The sequence below is a fragment of the Crinia signifera genome, chromosome 6 (assembly GCF_055691185.1).
Source record: "Crinia signifera chromosome 6, ASM5569118v1, whole genome shotgun sequence".
Lineage (NCBI taxonomy): Eukaryota > Metazoa > Chordata > Amphibia > Anura > Myobatrachidae > Crinia > Crinia signifera.
In genome coordinates this window covers 144,826,820-144,840,446 of record NC_139222.1, presented here as the reverse complement: position 1 = coordinate 144,840,446, position 13,627 = coordinate 144,826,820, and the positions used below count along the sequence as shown (strand labels likewise).

Genomic DNA, 13,627 nt, shown 5'->3' with positions numbered 1-13,627 from the left:
TCTCAGATTACAGTTTATGGGGGGACAGTTTGCTGCCAGCTAGGTCATACAGAGGACAGCAGGAAGTCTTATACCCTGCTATCAGGGTGACACAGAGGTCACTGCCTTACTCTAATGCACAGATACTGAGGGTAACATTGCACTGTCACATACAGAGGACAGCAGGAAGTCTTATACCCTGCTATCAGAGTGACACAGAGGTCACTCCATTAATCAAAGGCAAGGGCAGCAATGTCTAATGCAGGTAGCATGACTTGTATGTTACTAACTCATGAGTTAGCAAAGTTATCCATAGCAAGTCAATTAGAAATCACAGTGTGTGCAGCCATTACAGTTCTGGTCCAGACACTTGGTGTAAGACACCTCTGCTAACTTTTAAACCCTGTCGGAACATAGTCCAGGCCTGTTTTACCCTAATAGAGCAATAGCTCAATCAGCAACGCTCCCGTCTCTTAAGTAGACAAGGCGCACGGCTATAAGGATTCAGTCCCCACAATACAGGGGTTATTTCATGTTCTGACAGGGCACTATGGTAAACGTCACCAACGGTGGACTCTGAGATGTAATTTCTCCACAGGATAACCTTTGGTATTCCTGGTCATTGGAAGTTGGAACATTGCACTGTCACATACAGAGCTGGTTGTGGTGTGTACGCACAATACAATCCAGTGTGGGATCTGACTATGTAGTCGGATTTACATTAGGATCACATGCATCTAACATGCAGATCGCACATTTGAGATAATTTGACTTAGTATTCCTCCAGGCCTCTAGTAGCCTTGCACCCCAGCGGGGTAGCATTTTTGGGAGATGCAGCTGTGGAGGTGCAGTACGAACTGTGTAATGGTTAACATTACTACCTCACGGCACTGATGTCAATCTATATTCATACCACACTGGATATGCCCAATCTCATTTGAGATCACATGGGAACACCAGCTGTTGTAGATAACATGGGTTCCATTCAAACAACGCCATTACCCTAACTGGGTGGAGTTTATGTATATTCTCCACGTAATTGCGTGGGATTACTCCGGGTGCTCCCGTTTTCTCCCACAAACAATTCGGTTTGTCATTTCTTATGGTTCTCCTTTAAGTTATGTTAGCGGAGTAACACTGGCTGTAGCTTTTATAATTAAAAGCTAATATGGCCTTGACTATGCATCCCTTCAGGGACGCAATCTCACTTTGGTAGAAGTTTTACTGGTTGCCAATGTTGACGGCCTTGTTCATTTCAGCGCCACCATATGCTATATACCAATATGTTGCCTCTTAATCTGTACGACCTTTTGTATAGGGGTACATGAATGCATATGTTTATGTTTGTAGGCATTTGTGTGTGTACGTGTGTGTGTATATATATGTACATACACAATATATATATATTTCCTCTACCTCCCCCATGGCAGCCCTCACTCATGGGTTCCTCCCTACTGGGTAGTGCAATCGGAAAGGAAAGAAAGACACCAGCCTCCATAAAAGGGCTCCTCCTCCTTCCTCCTGTGTCTTTTTTTCCTTTCCGGGTAAGTGCAGGTAGGAGGTGGACACTGGCTAGCTGAGTGAAGGCTTCCTGGGGGTCTCTGCGGCGGTTCTTACCCCTTGCAGATGACCAGGTCTCCCCGTTATTCTGGAGACGGATTCGTGGCCGCATGCGGTCCCCTTCGGGGGCAGCTACAAGCGGTGGCGTCCGCAGGAGTGACGCGTAGGGCGGCGCGGGATAGCGTTGCCGCGTCACTGCCTGGCCCGCGTGCATTGCACAGAGCGGGCGGACGTCGGCGGCAGCGCGTGGCAGCGTGCGCGGCGCCGGCGAGTGACGCGTTTCCGCCGCGAGCGGAAGCGTACATTAGCCGGCGCCTGCAGCAGGACACGGGAGTCAGTGCGGGGATCGTCACAGGATCTGAGGTCTCACGACTACCGGGTAAGGCGCCGGAGGCGCGCGCTGCTACACAGCTTCCTCAATTAGGCTATGTCTCAATGTATGGGAATCTGACACTTCCCTATTTGTTTCTGCTAGATTGTCAGTGTTTGTTCAGTGACTGTGCGCTGCTGCCATGGAGGAAGAGAGGAATGTGAGGAAGTCAGGGTAAGCTGTTGCTGCCATATGTGTCCACCTGTACTAGGGCTAGTTTGGATAGCTTATTTAGTGAATTATTTTGCTTTTTTAGGTCAGAGACCAGCAAGGATAAGGAGAGCAGATCTAAGCATAAAAAGCCACATTTGGATAAATGTGCAGCATGTGAAAAGGGGTTACCTCAAAAGCATGTCGGCATACTTTGTGACGGTTGTAAGGCCCCCCAACTGCAGCCAGCTCAAATGGCAGGCTTGGTAGAGATGTTAACTGCTGCATTAGCAGAGAAATTTGTGGCTAAGGCAGATGTGGAGAAGAAATCATCCAAAAGAAAGCATATTATTGCCAGTGAGGACTCTGATGACTCAGTCCGGCAATCTACCAGTGCAGTGATACCAGAGTTTGATCTGGATCAAGGGGATGAGGAGCCTAGCCAGGATAAAATGGAGGCTGAGGTTAACCCCGATATGATCGATAATCTTCTGAATTTGATATATAAATCATTAAATATTGATGATCCGCAAGAGGATCTCAGTCTACAGGAAATGTTGTTTAAGGACAAAAAGCGCAAAGGGAAGGTGTTTCCCCTGTCCAATACCCTGAAAGAGGTGATTTCAGAGGAGTGGAAACATCCGGATAGACGGGTGGTGACATCAAGCAGAGTCAGTAAAATGTACCCGTTTGATAAACAGCAGGTGGCATCCTGGGAGGTGCCACCAAAAGTGGACGCAGCTGTAGCAAGGTTGTCCAGAAAAACCACATTGCCCCTTGAAGAGGCCAATATTTTCAAAGACCCAATGGAAAGAAAGATCGAGTTGGGCCTTAGAAAACAACAGTTGGTGGCAGGCACCGCTTTGAAGCCGGCGGCGGCTATGGCAGTGACATCAAGGGTGCTGAGAGGATGGTGCCAGCAACTTGAAAGTGACATGCTGGATGGCCTCAAGAGATCTGAGTTGCTAAAAATGGTGCAGGATGTGCAACTTGCAGTTGAGTTTCTATGCGAAGCATCATTAGACTCTGTGCGCCTGGCGGCAAGGGCCGGAGCTACAGCGGCTGCCACCAGAAGAGCCCTCTGGCTAAAACCGTGGGCAGCAGACGTACAGTCTAAGAATAGACTGTTATCAATGCCTTTCCAAGGGGACTATCTTTTTGGGAAACAATTAGATGATTTAGTGTCCAAAATTTCGGGGGGAAAATCAGTATGGCTACCCCAAGACAAAACGGCTAAGAAGACTCCGCCTCCAAGGTTCAACAGATACCAGCAGGAGTTTAGAGAGTCACGGGCTTATAGGCCAGGAAGGCCGTATAGGAGGGGATCTTGGGTTTCCAGGGCCAATTTTCGAGGCCAAGGGAACAAAGAGAGCAGGTTCTCCTCCAAAAAAGACCCCCAATGACGCCAACCCACAAAAAGTGGGAGCCAGGTTGCTGAAGTTCCAAAGCGCCTGGCGGGAATCCACATCGGACGAGTGGGTTCTAGAAGTAGTCCGCTCAGGCTACAAAATAGACTTTTTAAGGAAACCAGGAGAATTCCTGGTTCAGTCTCCCATTCCAGAGAATTTGGAAGAGAGGAGAGCGCTGTTATCCAGCTTAAAGGAGATGCTAGACCAAGAGGTGGTCAGCGTAGTGGCAAAATCACAACAGTTTCAGGGATGGTTTTCCCGATTCTTTGTAGTGAGGAAGGCCACAGGAGGGTTTCGAACAATCCTGGATTTACGCAGACTGAACAAATTTATAAGGATAAAGTCGTTCAGGATGGAGTCAATAAAATCGGTTATACTGGATCTCAGTCAAAACGACTTCATGTCTTCAATAGACCTCAAGGACGCCTATCTTCACGTCCCGATCTTCGAAGGGCATCGGAAGTTTCTGAGGTTCAGAATACAAGGGGTCACCTATCAGTTCAATGCGCTTCCCTTCGGACTAGCAACGTCACCCAGAACGTTCACCAAGGTGCTGGTGGTCATAATAGCATGGCTAAGAAGAAAGGGGATAAGGCTGTACCCTTATCTGGACGATATCCTGATTGTGGCAGAATCAGAGGATCTTCTAATTCAGCACACGGCGGAAGTAGTAAACTGCCTGAAATACCATGGGTGGCTCATAAACGAGAAAAAAAGTCATCTCACCCCGACTCAAAAAATTCAGTATTTGGGAGTAATCTTAAATACACAAGACAGGAGGGTATCCCTGACAGAAGCAAGGAGAAACAAGCTGTTGGGAAAAGTAGAGTGGATGAGAAAAAGGACAGTGGTCTCATCTCGGGACTGCATGGAAACCTTGGGGCTCATGTCAGCAGCCCTAGAAACAATACCATGGTCCCGGTTTCACATGCGAAAGCTCCAGGCCTGCTTCCTATTACAGTGGGACAAAGACAGCAAGGAATTAAGTCAGCGGATAACACTGTCAAAAGCCGCCAAGAAAGATTTGGATTGGTGGTCCGATACGGAACGTCTAGTACGAGGAAGAAGCTTTGCCATCAGAGAACAGGTGGTGATCACGACAGACACCAGCCAGTACGGCTGGGGGGCAACATGTGCCGGCCAAATAGCTCAAGGTCATTGGTCGGGAGAATGGAGAGCTTCTCACTCCAACCTGAGAGAGATGGAGGCGGTGTATCGGGCATGCGCTCACTTTCAAGGTCAAGCGCAGGACAGAGAACTGGTGATAAGATCGGACAATCAGGCGGTGGTGTCCTATATAAATCATCAAGGGGGCACGAAAAGCAGGGCGCTACTAGAACAACTCTCCAAGATTATCGAGTGGGCAGAAACCAGGGTGGTAGACATCTCGGCAGTATTCCTTGCAGGCAAGGACAATGTGATAGCAGATCGGCTGAGCAGAGAGAAATGCCGGCCAGGCGAGTGGGCCCTCAACAGCACAGTCTTCGACAGCCTAGCAAGAAAATGGGGCAGGCCACAAGTAGATTTGATGGCAACAGAAGTAAACAGGAAAGTACCAGTCTACTTTTCAAGGTTCCGGGAGCTCCAGGCCGCTCAAGTCGACGCCCTGACAGCAATTTGGGACATGGACACGGCATACGTCTTTCCTCCAATCCCGGTAATCCCAAGACTGCTAAAGAAAATTCAAAGGGAGAATGTACAAGTCATAGCGATTCTTCCCTACTGGCCCAGGAGGCCATGGTTCAGCACGGTGTGCAGACTAGCAGTAGACGGGCCATGGAAGCTGCCAGCAATTCCAGACTTGCTATCGCAGGGACAAGTAACAAGGGCACAACCCCCGTCTTGGAACCTGACGGCCTGGTTACTGAGACCAAGGCATTAGAGGCAAAAGGATTCGACAAGGAAGTTATCGGGACACTGCTTCAAGCCAGGAAAACCTCCACAATGAAGACATACTATCGAATGTGGAAAAGGTACGTGTATTGGGCAAGAAGCGAGCAGAAAGACCCGAAGTTGGTGGCAACGATATTGAGCTTCCTACAGAAAGGCCTACAGATGGGGCTCTCAGCTAGTACCCTAAAGGTGCAGATATCAGCACTAGCCTCTATGCTAGACTGGGACGTGGCAAACAACAGGGATGTGCGCCGGTTCATGCAAGCAGTGAAAAGACTGAAACTAAGGGTCAGAAATCCGTTATCTCCATGGGATTTAAACTTAGTGCTGGGTGTCCTCATGGAAGACCCCTTTGAACCAATACAGGAGATACCGCTCAAGTTACTATCTTGGAAAGTGCTATTCTTGGTGGCCATAACTTCAGCCCGCAGGGTCTCAGAGTTGCAGGCACTATGGATAGATGAACCTTATTTGAATTTTTATGAAGATAAAGTAACCTTAAGAACAAATCCACAGTTTGTGCCGAAAGTCGCATCAGAATTTCATGTAAATCAGGAGATCGTGCTCCCGTCCTTTTGTTCCAACCCATCGAACAGCAAGGAGGAGCGTCTTCATGCGCTGGACGTTGTCAGAGCCCTGAAAGTGTACAAACATAGGTCAGCAGATGTGCGGCAAGCAAGAAATCTGTTTATACTGATGGAAGGGCACAGAAAAGGTCAGGCGGCGTCCAAGCAAACACTATCAAGGTGGATCAGAGAGTGTATTTTAAAGGCGTATCAAATAAGAGGAGCGGTACCGCCTGAAGGACTCAAAGCTCACTCCACAAGGTCGGTCGCCTCATCCTGGGCGGAGAAAGAATCCGCCTCAGTCTTGGAACTATGCAAAGCGGCAGGGTGGTCGTCAGTGCATACCTTCACAAGGCATTACAGAGTCGATGTGATGTCATCAGCAGATGCCAAATTTGGGAGAAGAATCCTGAGTGCGGCAGTCTTGTGAAAAAAAAAAAAAAAAGTTGAAGGAAAATTATTATTTAATTATTTGGCCAAAGCAGGCTAATATTTAGTTACGTGAGTATTAACCCCCCCCTGTGTTGGTGTACTGCTTGGGTACGACCCATGAGTGAGGGCTGCCATGGGGGAGGTAGAGGAAACACCGAGTTATTACCTGGTAATGGGTTTTCCTCTACTCCACCATGGCAGCATATATTCCCGACCCTCACTGACTGTTATTTATGTGTTGTGTACTAACCGGTTATGTTTTTTAGCTGGAGAATTTAAAGACACAGGAGGAAGGAGGAGGAGCCCTTTTATGGAGGCTGGTGTCTTTCTTTCCTTTCCGATTGCACTACCCAGTAGGGAGGAACCCATGAGTGAGGGCTGCCATGGTGGAGTAGAGGAAAACCCATTACCAGGTAATAACTCGGTGTATATGTATATTAGTGGATATATATAGCGGTGCTAGGTCAGCATTCTCGCTTCTTACATTCAAACAGCGGTTCGATATAGTTTCCTGTTTGTTTGTTTTCTAATGTATCTACATACACATACATTATAACCAAAACTGATCCTTTTGGTAAATCCGTGTTTTATACACGCAACAGTACATCTTAAGACATAGACTGGATAATGCTATTATGGAAAAGATGCTTCTGTCTTGAAACCTAAGTGAAAAAGACAGTCCTGTGGGATTTCTGCAAGGTAGAACCTTGGTTTCTAGGTCACCCTGTGCAGGTCCAGTCGGGTGATGCAAAAAAGGGTGGTTTGTTATCAACCACTAGAGTGACACTCTGAGTGGGCCGGCTATGAGCCTACGGCCACACCACCCTGAACACGCCTGATCTCGTCTGATCTTGGAAGCCAAGCAGGGTCAGGCCTGGTCAGTACTTGGATTGGAGACCATCTGGGAATACCAGGTGCTGTAGGCTTAGGCCTCCCGCTTCTTCCAATGGGAGCGCAAGATCCCGGCCTTGTTGGCAAAACTATACCAACAGATGGACCCTCCCTCCGGAGGTGTTCCTGTGGTTGGTAGGCCATTGGGGTGGACCAATGGTGGTTTGATGGCTTTGCGTCACATTTACCAGGTCACCCTGTATGTGTCCAGGTCTCGAGACCCTGCAGGTTACAGAGTCCACGCTCTGTTATGTCAGTCCAGTGGCTATTCGTGCGGAGGTAGGCTTTTCACCATTTTTGCTCCTCCTCAAAGTAATTTGTACATTAAAAGTGGAGGTGGGGGCACCTTAATCCAGGAGAATCTGGTTCTCGGATCTGTGAACCCTGTTAGGGGTCTCTCTTATCTGTCTGCCTCTGGGGCCAGAACTGCTCACAGGGCTGTTAAGACAACCTAATTAAAAGCCACGGGATTGAATTCAATCCCAGAATTTACCGTTTGTCTAGGGTTTTGTCCTTTCGGTAGAAGTAGTGGGGGCTGGCCTCCGCCTGTTTCTTTAAAGCAACAGGGCTCAGCTCTCTCCTTTGTATTCCACAGCCTATGAGCTCTGTGGTATGATCTCCGCTCATTCTTGCAGGGGGTCCTGCAGATCCAACCTCTGGTTGTTACAAACATGGTGGTTTGATAAAATCTTTCTCTGATTCTTTGGGCCCTTTAGGGCTCTTTACAGGCTAACTGGGACAACGGTTTTCCTGTTGACCGTTGCTGCTGGGTGTCTGCCCGGTAGGCTCTGTTAGGTCAATCGCCTTTCATAGTCTTTCATTCTCATAGAACGGATTCTTTGAAACGTTACTTTACACCTCACAAGGTGGTTCCTGAATTTCAAGTCATCCAGGAGATAGTGATCCCTGCCCTTTGTAGGCCGGCGGTCTCTCCTGGGCAGCAATCAACTGGAGATGGTCTGTGCTTTGCACGACTATGTACATCACGCTGTAGTACTTTGGCCATCTGACTCTCTCTTTATCCACTAGAGAATTCATAAGAGGGGCTGGTCTGCTACCATGCAGACTATTGCCAGCCGATATCTGCGGTCGTTTATCAAGCAGGATTCCTTGTTCACCTCACTCTCCGTTCTTGCAGGGGTACGGGCTCATTCCACTACATCTGTGGGTGTGTTTCGGGCTTTTACAGGTGGTGCAACGGCAGAGCAACTTGGCAAGGCGGCAACTTGGTCGTCTGCCAACGATTTCTTACGCTTTTTTTGCGTTTGTTATGTTTGCAGAACTCGGCATTCGTCCAGAATATACTGGCCGCGGCACAGGCGCGTCCCCACCCTTAGGTGGCTGCTTTAGGACATCCCAATGTAATCCCTCTGGCCCCTGACGTCTGCCGCAGAAGAAACTGAGATTTATGTCTTACCTGTTAAATCTCTTTCTTCGAGGACGTCAGGGGCCACAGGGATCCCTCCCTGCCGCGCCTGCTTCATGGTATTGAAGTTCATAGTTCCTCCGTTGAGTGAACTTAGTTAAAAGTTCCTTTGTTGAGGTACTTATACATGTCACAGTTATGGTTCCTCTGTTGAGCAACCACACACATATATTTGTTGAATGTGTTACTGTATGGGTTTCTCTTCCTTCTATCTTGTCTCCTGCCTGGCTTTGGAAAAAACTGAAAGTAAGCTAGCCTAGGAGGCGGGGTAGAGGAGGGAGGAGCCAGGGCTGTCTCTGGGCAGTCCAGAAGTTTTATCCTTTCTGGTGCTGGAAAGGTCGTGACCTCACTCTCTACCCAATGTAATCCCTGTGGCCCCTGACGTCCTCGAAGAAAGAGATTTAACAGGTAAGACATAAATCTCAGTTTCTTAACTTCACCAGCTCCTACCCCTGTTGACGTGCCCAAATGCCAAGTGCACATTAACAAATTAATCCTGGTCAAGACCATTTGTTAAAAAGGCGCGAATGCCGCAAATCAAGGGCAGAACAAATAGACATCCAAAAACAAACAATTGAATTTCCCTTATGATGTTTTTGCTCGTCTGTGTTATTAAAAAGGACATTACAGCTGTGGTTCTCCCACACCATATGACAGAAACACCCATAAAGCTTACAACAGTGTTTTGATGTTAAAGCATATATTTTTTTTATTTTAAAGGTCCCTACAAGAGGCACAAACAGTCTCTTCAAATGTTGTAGAAGTGAGGTCTGTGGATAACAGAGCACCAATTCTGGAGCAAACAAGCACAGGTATTAACTGTCAGGCTGCATATGTTTTACTTAAAAAAACTGCTGATGGCACCATGGGTAGCATTGCTGCATCAGTACTAAGGTTTGTTTTCCACTAGGGACCAACTTTTTTTTGTAGTTTGTTCCCCCTGTGCGTCTGTAAAAAATTGCATACAATAAATAAAATGTAATTTTAGGCTGTGAGCTTATATTTAATCATTTTTTAAAAGGCTGTTTTCTGTGATTAAAATGTAGAAAGTAGTTGCATAAACCTGGCCTCAAAGGGCATATATTTTGCGAACACTTAGGCCAGTGATTTTTCTTTATATTTTTTTATGATTAACTTCAGACGCAGTGAACAAGATGCTGAAAATGCCAAGGCACATCTTAAGCATTTTGTTCAGTACGTGGGGGCGAACAAACAATCCACCGCATAGAAATGGTTACAATAATTAAACAACTGGATTCAATGAGGAAAACTCGAGGACAGCCAGGCAATATCCAGTGTAGGATCTCTGGAAAATGAAAGACTGCTGCTAGAGGGAGGATCGACGGTGGGGGCCCCGCTCAACGCGGCGTACTATTGCCGTGTTGAGCAATTGGGGGGGGGGGGGGGGGACGAGGGAGGAGCGCTGGTGCTGACAAATGGTGGTGCCACTAGCATACCTTGTCATGCCCAGAAATTTTCCGGGAGAGCCTGCTCATACTGATTGCGGGAGCGTGCTCCTAGCAATATTCCTGTACACTGGACTTTATTGTCTAAAAATGTATATAAGATATACCTATACACAGGTCCTTTTGCAATGCAGTTAGCTACATGAGGAACACAAGCCTGGGCCTGATATGAAGTTTGGTCTTGCATAAATTCTTTCAGCTCAGAGCAGATACTAGTGCTGTGACTCTGGTAAGAGAAGCGTCGCTTGCTACTCCAGTGCACTGTTTTAGTACAGAAATTCTGAAATCTGGTTAGTACATCTCTTTTACATATACTGTACTGCTTTGTTTCTATAGATGTGTGTGTGCTTCTGTTACAGGGCCTACTGAGAGTGTAGGGAGGCCACAACTTGCAGAGGCTCATCTTCCACCCAAACCAGGCTTTGATCACACAAGGTAAACAAATGACTTACTAAAGATATCCTTATTTTTTTTTAATCAAATGGAATTTTATGGATGTTTTTTTCCAAAAAAGTGAACATCAAACCAAAGAAAAAAACATAATTACAAAACATAAACTAAACTGTACAATATGGCACTGGGCAGAACACTGTATTTGTCCCAGTTGATAAGGAGATCCGAGATATAGACAAATACGTTAATAATATTTAGGAGAGACAGAATGGAGGTATTTGAATCCTCCAGAAATAACAAGATATCCACATACAGTATAAGGCTCTAACAGCCGTAGAAGCGCACAGTAAGCAAGCCAGGAGCTCTATAGCGATAGTGAATAGAGCCGGTGACAGTGAGCAGCCCTGTCAAGTTCCCCTAGCCAAAGAAAATGTGTCCGAGGTAAATCCATTGACAGATACTTTAGCCCTGGGAAAAGCATAGAGTAATTAAATACAAGACAAAAAAATAAGGTCTGACTGAAAATTTACAGAGCACTGCCCACAAATATGACCATTCAACTGAGTCGAAGGCCCTGGCAGCATCCAAGGATACCACCACTGCCAACTAAATATATTCTTAGTTTATTTTTACATTTTTTTATGAGGTTCAATGTAGATAAATGTAAGGTTATGCATCTTGGGAGACATAACCAGTGGGCTAGGTATAACCTAACTGGGGAGGAGTTGTGTAATTCAGTACTTGAAAAGGATGTAGGAGTCCAAATAGAAAACAAACTGGGGTGTAGTGCTCAATGTAATATAGCAACAAAAAAGAGCATGTACAGTATGTTACTATTTTCATCCTTGCTGGCGGGTCGCCAGAACGTACGCGCTGGCGACCCGCCAGCAGGCACGCCAGCGAGGAGACTGAGACGCGCGTGCGTCTCACGCGCACGCGCGTCTCAGTCTCCGTCGCTAGCGCGACGGAAACCCTGTCCGTCTCCGCCTCAGGGAGACGGACAGGGTTAGGGGGGGTTAGGGGGGGGTGCGGGCAGGCGGCGGGGACCCCGGGTTACCGCCGGCAAGCCGGCGGGGACCCGGGGAACGGATGGAAGCGCCGTCGGAAGGGGCGCGCGCGTCCCCTTCTCACCATCGCCATGGCGCTGGCGGGGGATGGCGGCTGGCGACGCCAGCGCCATCCCCTGCAAAGATGGGACCTGACCCATCTGTAAGCTAGTGACTCAAAAGTAATTATGCCACTGTACAAAGCATTGGTAAGACCTCACCTTGAATATGGAGTACAATTCTGGGCCCCACACTATAAAAAGGACATCATCATAGAATCCAAAAAAGAGTAACTAAGCTTATTAGGGTAATGAAGACTTTAAACTATGAGGAGAGATTAAGCAATCTGGGACTATTTACATTAGAGAAGAGACGTTTAAGGGGGGACATGCTCAACATGTACAAATATATCAGAAGCCAATATAAGGAACTCTCAAACACCATTTTTTCTACTAGCAAGGAATCTAGGACGCGAGGGCACGAGTTTCGATTAGAAGAAAAAAGATTTTGTTCATCTAGAAGGAAAAATTTATTTACCGTCAGAGCAGTCAAACTTTGGAACTCTCTTCCTGGAGAAGTGGTGTCGGCAGACACTATAAATACGTTTAAAATAAGGCTGGATAAACATTTATTGGATAAAAACATTCATGGGTACGAATAAGTAACATAATCCTTCTCTAAAATACCAGAGCATTCTATACAAGGGACAAGCTATTATAAATCTAGGCTGAACTAGATGGACGCAAGTCTTTATTCAGCCCTACCTACTATGTAACTATGTAAAAGCCAGCCATTACAGATAGTGGGCCTTATTCAGGTTGCCTAAGCAATGTAAATGTGCTGCTTAGGGAGCCTGCCCCACCCCCCCTCCCCCTTTGAGCAAATGGCCTCATTTGCATTCAAATGGATGTGTTCGCTTACACATTCATTAACATGCAGCTGTACGGGCAAAAATATAATTTGATGGTTGCTGACCATCGAATGATTTGTTTACCTGTTCGCAATTAAAAGTCAGCCTGGGCTGTCATTTATTTGCCATGGACATGGCCGAATGCGTTTACATGGGTACACCCACCGTTTTTGTAGGCACGCCCAGGAAACGATGGGCGTTTCTATGCGACAGCCCACTATCTGCCCCCGTCTGTGCGAGCGCCTCGGCGAGTGTGATACTCGCCTAAAGCATTCACACAGCGGGTCTGCACATGTGTATTTTCGCCCGTAGGCATGCACAGACCCGCAATATCGGTTCGGGAAAGAGCGAGCCAACCTGAATCGGGCCCAGTATCTGATACTTTCCTACATGGAGTTTTGAGCAATTCACCTGTATTTGGGGGACGTTTAATAAAAAAAAAATTGTTTCGATGAGCACAATTTTCTGTTCCAGCCGGCAACATACCAGAGTGAGTATCGCTGGAGGCCTGGTGAAGGGTGCTCTATCAGTGGCTGCCTCTGCTTATAAGGCCCTATTTCTTGGTCAACAAGAGACTGCTATGGTGAGGTTTTTATTTATTTTGTCACCCTACCAGGTGTATGTGAAAGTAAAGGTATAAAAAATAGCTTCTAGCGGTTTCATCAGCAGCCCTTAAATCCGAATTACAATTTTAGATACAAACTACTTCCCCCAACTCTTTTTTTTTTTTCTCTGACATACCACAAACATTTTTACACATGGGAGAGTTTCACGGAGATCCTACCATTCTCTATCAGAGAAGCTATTTAGAAATGCTTTTGTAATACTTTGTGGTATGAAACACACCTATTTCTTAATATTCCCCCAGTATCATTGTGATTTTAGATGTTACCAACCTATGTCATTATTTATTGTTTTGTTATTATATGATTGTGCGACTATGCTATTTTGTAATTTTCTGAACATTCTGATTCCGATTGAATCCTCTGCTGAAAAATCGTATTGTATTTTTTTCCTGACTGTCACTTGCTGAAGCTTCAATAAAATAACAAAAAAATAAAGGAATGGGTAGGGCACTTTCTGGCAGCATCACTTCCTGTGGCCAACGTTTTGGGCATAAACTCGATTGGAAGGCT

General features: G+C 46.6%; 1 protein-coding gene and 1 pseudogene across 5 annotated transcripts in view; both read left to right on the top strand.

The window, feature by feature from the left end:
* NBR1 (NBR1 autophagy cargo receptor) overlaps window positions 1–13,627 on the top strand; it is a 71,400-nt gene that overhangs the window by 50,445 nt on the left and 7,328 nt on the right. For 4 of the 5 annotated variants that reach the window (XM_083147541.1, XM_083147539.1, XM_083147540.1 and 1 more), the window contains 3 exons: window positions 9,397–9,488; window positions 10,502–10,577; window positions 12,966–13,074. In XM_083147541.1, the coding sequence (XP_083003667.1) occupies window positions 9,397–9,488; window positions 10,502–10,577; window positions 12,966–13,074 (277 nt within the window). The remainder of the gene's footprint in view (window positions 1–9,396; window positions 9,489–10,501; window positions 10,578–12,965; window positions 13,075–13,627) is intronic. The other variant, XM_083147542.1, reaches the window with a different exon arrangement.
* Window positions 7,167–7,285, top strand: LOC146011216 (5S ribosomal RNA; annotated as a pseudogene).